We start from the raw sequence: 8,603 nt of genomic DNA on the forward strand, positions 1-8,603 counted from the left end.
GCTTTCCAATTGCTGAGCACATTTTGGGTTTAAATGCCAAATGTACCTTACATTTGGCATTTGGCCCTCCAGCTGCGGATGCTCTAAGGGAAAAGTAGAATTAAATTGGGGTTTGGGTCGAGAGTGCTTGTGTGTTACTATTGTAATCTCCATATTTTATAGTGAAACTTTTTTTGTCACCGCCAATGGACGTAGGCATATAGGGAAAATTCTCGTGTCTATTTTTCTTCTCTTTTCTTTAATCTTGCCTAAATGGGTTTATTTTCACAACAATAATCTTTAATAGAGAAATGATAAATAATCAAGAGTAGAATTTGATGTTTAGGAAATGGAGACTCACTATTTGTACAATTATTACATGTAGCATGGTGAAGTTTAGATTCTGATCCAGCCAACTCCTGCATCTTGCTTCCTCCCCTTCTGTTGTGTTAACTTCTGTACATTCTTAAGATAAAATAGCTTCTCCAAGTCCCCTTGATATTTTGGATCGACCGGAGTTATAAACAAGCTGAGTTGAGATGACATTTGGAACTCAGGGAATGGCGCTGGTCATGAACCGATGATTGAGCACGGCCTCTGCAATTGGCCGTTTTCTGAAGTCGGGATTCAGCATTGCCTATGCCAAGAATAAGAATCTTTTAGAACACAATGGAAATAACTTTGAATTCTACAAGGGAACCTTCTGCATCATTTCAGTAAAAATGACCTGGCAACAAATCATAGAAATTCTGAGTCCACTGAAAGATTAAGAAGAAAAATAAAATAAAATAAATGTGGAGCTTCTAAACTTTGGGAAAATGAAACTAGGGAAACAAAACATAATTACTATTACACTGTTCCTTTTTTTCTAAGTCTTACCTTGTATAAAAAAAAAAAAAAATTAAAAACCTTATTTTGTACACATTAGAAATATGGTTCACCAATCAATGAAACATTTGAGTAATGGAGTTTAGACTGAAGAAATTAAATGTACAGGTGGAACTGAATATCCTATATGAGAGGTACCCACCACACCACAATTTTATAAGCAAATGGAATCATCTTTTTGATTGAAAGTGTCATCATATATAGTTTGCTTTACCCATTCAAACTGCTCTGGACTGGGAATTATATCCTTCTAAAATATTCTAGCCTATCCAAAATCTATAGCAATCTAAAAAGTTCCTATTATTCTTTTTTCTTTTATGGGTTTGGTCTTCCTCCACAGTGACTGATGTAACTTTTTTTGGAACAATATATCATCTATTACAGATGTTCATATATTAACTAATTATTTTTATTGTCGCGTACGTGTTTCATTTGTACAAGTATCCAGAATGTGGACAAAAAATATAATGGGTGCACCAAGATATACTCATCATAGTCAGAAAAGGCAATTAAACCTGGAGTAACTCCCAACCGGCACCATCACCAAGATCCAGGAATTTGACAGCATCTAGTAATCGATCATCTGCTAAACAATACCTGCCAAAAGAAGAAAAAAGAAAAATAAAACAATAATGAAGAAGCTAAAGAGAAAAAACAAAACATACCTGCAAGAAAGATTGTAATCATACAGGTAAGAAATACCACAAAGCTGAGTAGTAAATGGTATAAGCAAAATTTCCAAATTCTCTCCTGATTAAATGAAAAAATACACAAAGAACTAGAACAACGCTTAAAAGATCTACCAAGACAAGTTTGGGTCAATCCAATAATCATATAACCACAAAATATTCATATTAATGAGACAAATGACATTGGATGTTTACAGTAACAATTTAACATGGTCATTTTTGCTTAAGAAAATGGGTACCCCTATTGAAAAAAAAAAATGGGGGATAGTCGCTTGAGATGACTTGGACATGTGTTTAAGAGAACGATCAATTTACTAAAGCGGAAGAGTGAGTTGATTCAAGTCAAAGGGAAAAAAAGGTAGAAGAAGACCTAAATTAACATTTAGCGTATGTAGTAAAAGTAAGAAATAGAGTGTTGTATCCTGATCTAGTGCAAAAGCTGAGTACAGAGCCATGGCAAATACATCATGTAAGCTGATGTAGATTATGCAACTTCTTGAAGAATTAAAGTTTGAGGTTAAGTTAACTATGACTATGTATTGCAACAATCAGGCCACAATTCATATTGCATCTAATCCTATGTTTCATAAGTGTACCGAGCATATAGAATTGGATTGCCATCTAGTTCATGAACAAGTGGAAAGGGGTGTCATTACTACCCCCTATGTCTCTACAGGAGCTTAAGTTGCTGATATGTTAACCAAACTTGTGTGCAAGACTCGTTTGAATATGTTATGTAACAAGCTAAGATTATATGATATATATATATATATATATATATATGCTCAACTTAAGGGGGATTGTTATGAGCATTTATGTAATAGGAGTAAAATTGTCATATTGTGATATCAATGTGATTACCCACAGTTAAGGTAATGCAGTTATCCTAAAAGACAATTCCCAATAACAATAAGTAAAAATTTCGTTTAAAAAAAGGCAAAAAGGGATGCCACGCTATACACAAAGGTAGATAAAGGAAGAGCCAAAAGGATAACTAACTTGTATACATGTTACATCCATATTTGAACAATAATGCATTAATATAAACTTCAAAAGATTATTTACAATTTGCTTTAGTTTCATCATATATTTTTTTCACTAAGGCTTTCCTATCGTTTCTCCCAACACTTTCGAAACTCTAATTCTGTAGAGAATTATTCTCCCTCCATTCATGTCCGTCGCCAGAAGATGAATATCTTATTTTAGATGTGATGCGTTCATTTCTAACTGCCACTATGGCTAGACATTGAATTTCACTCTCATGCTTCTGAAGAAAAATTATTCTAACATGCATTCCAACTCAAGGCAATGCTACTAGAAAGTTATTTTTGAATAATTCATGAACATCTGTAGTTTTGTAGGTGATCTGCAGTATTGATTCAAGGAAAGGGATAATAATTTCAGAGCTCCATAGACTTTGAAACAAAAACAATGAAGCAGAACTCCAGAACTCTAAGAGAGCCAAAGGAAGTTCTCTAAACAAATAGATTGTGACTTTCAAGTGTTGCTCAGAAGAGAGAGAGAGAGAGAGAGAGAGAGAGAGAGAGAGAGGATGGGGGGAGGGGGGACCTAGACTTTGAAGCAAATACATTAAAGCACAAAGCCAAAAGTCTAAGAGAGCCAAAGGAAATTCCGTTAACAACTAGATTTTGATTTTCAAGTGTTGCCCCGAAAAAGGGGGGAGGGGAGGAGTTTATTCTCCATTTCTGAAAGTCAAGGCCATAGTTCATTTACATCATAACTAGTACTTGAATTCTAGGATATAGAAGACATCTTACTCTCTTGTAGCTTCAACATCAAGCTTGAAAGTGCTCTCCAGAAGCAAAGGATCTAGAAGACAAATCACATTTATAAACATAAAAACATTTTCCGTTAACAACTAGATTTTGATTTTCAAGTGTTGCCCCGAAAAAGGGGGGAGGGGAGGAGTTTATTCTCCATTTCTGAAAGTCAAGGCCATAGTTCATTTACATCATAACTAGTACTTGAATTCTAGGATATAGAAGACATCTTACTCTCTTGTAGCTTCAACATCAAGCTTGAAAGTGCTCTCCAGAAGCCTCTGCAAGTTCACAAATAAACAATTAGGATCTAGAAGACTTGCTAACATCACATTTATAAACATAAAAACATTTCTAGAAAGAACAATATGAACCCCAAATATAAAAATAAATAAACAAAAAACAAAAAAAACTGAAAGAATAGTAGCTTACTTGCAACGAAAGGCTATCCACTATGCCTGCTTCACAAAATGGAACAAAAGCTAAGTATGCAAAAAGAAGACCTGCTTCATATCTGCAGGGGAACAAGAAAGAAAATGGTAAAATGGAATATGTAGCTGAACCAAATTACTAAGGCGAAACCATGTTTCAATAAATTACATATCATCTGCTATTCCAAAGGCTCTTTTCTCCATTGGTGTGAAGGCACCAGCAGCAGATGCTCGTCTCCAAAGTCCCTCCGAGAGTGTTCCACGACCCTCATCTAGAGATGAATATCTGGGAAGGAAATGTGTTGGATATTAAAACTATTTTAAGTTATACTGTACCCGAAATTTTATTTTAAGCAATAATTTGCAAATTAAATAAACAAATAAGGAAAGAAAGATATTACTTCCTGAGGTAGTTGTGATGTTTCTGCAAGAAATGTATTGTGACAATAATTGAATTATTTCAGAATAGAAATTTCCATTCCCTGACCCTCAACAAGGCCAAGTACCTAAAACATTGATTATGTTATCACAAAAATGTAAAAGAACAAATCCTACAGAAGCAGAAATATGGTTCTAATTTCAATTTTTTGTATACAAAAAATGTGGGGAGTTTAGAGAGCTCCAAAGAATTTTCATGAGTTCCATCCAAAAGATATTTTAGTTTCATCTGAACATATCATAAGAAACAGAACGTCTTGGTTACTTTATACCATAACTGGGATTCCCAAAACCAGGAAACATGACTTTCTTTCTGAAAGGTAAATGACCAAATTGCAGTTTTTTTTTTTTTTGGGGGTGAGGGGGAGGGTGGATCATATTTATGGGATTCATATCCCTGTTGTGTAGGATACACCTATAGAACTCGTATAATTCTTCTTACCAAATTAATAAAGCAGAGTCCTTTTTTTATGAACATAATGTTGAAGCATAAATTACAATTTTTTTTAAAATAAAAGAAAAAGAAACTATACCATTTACATACCCAATGTCAACAGAAAAGGCTAGATCCCGAAGTCGTGGAACTAAGTAAGCAGCATCTCTTTCTACAATTGTACTGTCATTAATAAGCCAAAACTTTGAGTAGCATATAAATGGATTAACACAATCCTAATAGTATCATACAGAAGAACCAAATTGAATATTTCCATAATACATACTTAAGAACAACAGAAGATGGTCCAAGACTCTGGTGTAATCTATCTTGGTCATGCATGAAAGCTAGACCTCTTATGGCACCCTGAAGAAGCTTAAGGACAAAATATCTTCTGCGTTTAATTGTTAGCTCTTGTTCAAATTGATTCCAAGACATCTGTTCTCCTAGTGCACGATTTTTTGATATTCTTTCACTCATAACTTTTGCATAGTCTGCGGCACTATATTTCCCATTATTACGGAAAGCAAGCCACTGTGCAGGATAATTATACTGTAAATGTATCTACCCAAAAAAAAAAAACACCCAAACACTTTACATGTAATTGATATCACATAACAAACCTGTTCCCCAGTTTTTGTCTCGAACCCACCAACAAGTATCAGGAGATTCTGACAGATACCTTTTGAACTGCTCTGCAAAAAATGATCACCCCCCACACCCCCCCCCCCCCAAAAAAAAAAAAAAAAAAAAAAAAAAAGCCAATAGGACCATTCAGTGCTTCTGACAACGTGCAATTAAGGGAAGGCTTATACAATTATTTATAGAGTAAGTGAAAAGCATCTTCCTACTTGAAGGAAAGTGTGAGCATTCAACTCATTTGCAGCCATCATATCAGCCTCCATACCACCAGCTCGTTGACCAGGATAAACCTTCATGTGTAAAATTGCTATTTTCAATAGAGTATATTGAGTCTAGAGAACTGAATTAAATTGAGGTATCGAAGTATAGCCTACCAGATTAAGTTGTAAATAAAGACTTGTTTACTTTTTCCTTAAAAATTTAAAATAAAATAAAAAGGAAAAAAGTATACTTAAAACAGATTGTTTTCTGAGTGTTTAAATGGGATGATGTTAATAAAAAGGGAAAATACATTGATTGAATGGGGGTAAGTAATACTTCATTAAACAACAAAGAGACCATTTGCAATAATATATCATTAGAAGGCTAGACTATATTTGAGCCCAAAAATGCAGGCAACTTTCTATCTGAACAAAACAAAACAAAACAAAACAAAAAGGGGCAAAACAACCTTCACTTGATGTTATTTATTTTAAGCTATTTATGACTCATTTTTCAATCATTTGCATGCCTTTAACTCTAACTTGGGCTATACAGAAGAACTGTCTAATAATTGAAGAGCGTAACATGTTATGGAGGTTATTTATCAACTAGCATTGTGTTTTTTTATCTTGAAGAATTTGAGGGATTTTCTTTTAGTTGTTAAGTAATGATTAGCCAAAGACTTTATGTATAAATACAAATCGTGGTTTGTTAAAGGCTACATCTTTTGTGCATCAACATTCTCTTTATTTTAACATACTAATCCTTGTTAATTATAAAGACATGTTGAAATGGTTGAGACTTGAGAGTATGTATGAAATAAATGTCACACACACACACACACAGAGAAAAAACCATAACAACATCACCTTAAAAAGAACTGAAGTTCCTCTAAGTGGACCCTGAGAGACTCTCCCTTCATAAAGACTACAAAATAACTGCCATGGACAATATCAGTATCAAGAAGAATAACATATTTGCTGCATTATCTATTTACATAATCAAAATGTGTATGATCATTTATAACATCCTCCTTTAAAATTTACCTGATCTTTACATTTCCTTCTCCCACATCTTGAACTCTTAATTGCCCCAAATCTCCGGGTGGATATTCAGTATCTGCACCTGATTGGAACCCCGAATAGCTGTGGAGGCAAGAAAAATACCCTTTTACCATTACATTGAGATCAACATTGACTTCACAACTATAACTCTAAAAAGTAACCTAACAAAGAGAAAAGAAAGAGTTATTCAAACCGCAAAACCCAAAATGTACTCTTTTCTTTTATAAGAAATGGCATTTTATTAATAGATTAGACTACTTCTTGCTCATGATGATGAACACAGCGTCTCCTAAAATAATTTCAAAAGTAAAGTAATTATTGTTTTAAATGAGACTAATTCAGGGCTCTGAGAAAATTTTGTATTTTTTTTTTTTTTAATTTTCTTGGGAACCAAACAGAGAAAGTAAGGCGAAAATTGAAAAGGTTTAAGAGGCGAAAGAGAGAGACCTAGTGATGTTCATGAAGCCATAACTGCCGAGTAATCGACCGACCTCGAAGGAGTCGGAGTTGGTGATCAAAGTCGCTTTGCAGAGTCCGAGGCGACGCGTCCGAGTTGGGTTCACTGAGTGGGGGGCTCGCCGCCCTCGCTGGAAGAGAAAGGTGGTAGTGGTTGGCTTGTTGTGACGGAACGAAGTGAAGCAATCAGGTACGGCGAGGAGCATGGTGGGACTCCAATACTCGCTTTCTGCTTCTACTTCTACTTCTGCACTACTGCTCTTCTTCTAGTCGTGCTGGAAGGAAATGGCGCCAACGGATGGACATTAATCAAAGAAAGGGATAATACACACTCTCTTTTTCTTTTCTTTTTTCTTTTTTCTTTTTTAATGGAACTCAACTTTAAAAACTCGAGTTCTATGCCTTTTTTTGGGGGGGGGGGGGGGGGGGGGGGTGGTGGCTAAGGAGCATAATTAGGGTGTTTGGTGTGATTCAGTGTGGTTTTTGTCTATTTTTATCACCGCATTATATATTGCGATTTGGCCAAAACCATCACAGCAACACACGGTTAGGACATTAGGTTCATCATAATATGCCTTTGATATGTCATTGAAAGTGGCGGCTCTAGGAATTTGGTTTAAGGGGGTCATTACAAAATTTTAATAAAAAGAGAATTTGAATATATTAAGTTATTGAAAAAAATAATAATAATACATAAAGTTTTATAATTTTATTCTACAAATTTTCAAATTTTGAATGTGAAATGATAGTTCATTATGAATATCTATTGCCAATATGGGTAGCTATGAGTCTATGATCATTTTATTTTGATAAGTTTGTCTAACATTTTTATCTTTATACAATTGTTATTATCTATTTGACTTTGTTTTCATAAAAATATTTTAGACTAAGGCTGCGTTTAGTTGAATGTAAAATATTTTCCGAGTGTAAAATATTTTCAGGTGTAAAATATTTTCGGAAAATGAAAATATTTTCAAGTGTTTGGCTGCATTATGAAAATTGTTCTAGAAAATGTTTTCATGTGTTTTGTTGCATTCTGAAAATGCTATTTTTCTACTAGTTTCTCACATTTTCTCACCCATTTTCTCAGCTACCAAACAAATTTTATAATAGAAATTTTCAATATATAAACTTAAAAAAACAAAAATCAAAACAACACCATTCGTTAAACTCCACAATTCGGTCAAACTAAGAGAGGGAGGAAGAGAGAGTGATCAAAAATTGAGGGAAAGGGAGAGATCGGTCATGGGTCATGGGCGACAAGATCGAGACGGCGAGATCGGCGGTGCCGATGAGCTTTGGGTTGAGAACGAGAACGAGATCGATAATGTCGGCGCCGATGAGATCGGTTTTGGGTGGTGACGATCTAGATGGTGGCGCCAGTACTGGGGTGCGATCTCGATGGTGGTGCAATCTCAACGGCGCGAACTCACCAGTGTTGGGTACTCTCTCTCTCTCTCTCTCTCTCTCTCTCTCTCTCTCTCTCTCTCTCTTTGCGCATCTCTGGAAATAGTTTGAAGTGAAAATAAAAATGTAAACCATTTTCCGGATCAAAGGCATAATATTTACGATCAAATGAAATTGATTTCCAGAAAATTCTA

General features: G+C 34.8%; 1 protein-coding gene across 2 annotated transcripts; it reads right to left on the reverse strand.

Annotated features, from left to right (window-relative positions):
- Positions 1 to 200: 200 nt before the first annotated feature.
- Positions 201 to 7,358, reverse strand: LOC115960331. Of its 2 annotated transcripts, none has more exons than XM_031079171.1 (12): positions 6,994 to 7,356; positions 6,529 to 6,627; positions 6,352 to 6,409; positions 5,491 to 5,571; positions 5,263 to 5,334; positions 4,926 to 5,173; positions 4,751 to 4,822; positions 3,938 to 4,054; positions 3,770 to 3,851; positions 3,572 to 3,618; positions 1,383 to 1,464; positions 201 to 616 (listed from the first exon to the last, which is right to left on the reverse strand). In XM_031079171.1, exons 1-12 carry the CDS (start codon positions 7,206 to 7,208, stop codon positions 533 to 535), a joined length of 1,257 nt encoding a protein of 418 aa, XP_030935031.1. In that variant the 5' UTR covers positions 7,209 to 7,356; the 3' UTR covers positions 201 to 532. The 2 variants fall into 2 exon arrangements, with proteins under 2 accessions (XP_030935031.1, XP_030935032.1); XM_031079172.1 differs by lacking the exon at positions 201 to 616 and adding an exon at positions 623 to 706 and having other exon boundaries at positions 6,994 to 7,358.
- Positions 7,359 to 8,603: the final 1,245 nt, after the last annotated feature.

The sequence above is a fragment of the Quercus lobata genome, chromosome 9 (genome assembly GCF_001633185.2).
Source record: "Quercus lobata isolate SW786 chromosome 9, ValleyOak3.0 Primary Assembly, whole genome shotgun sequence".
Taxonomy (NCBI): domain Eukaryota; kingdom Viridiplantae; phylum Streptophyta; class Magnoliopsida; order Fagales; family Fagaceae; genus Quercus; species Quercus lobata.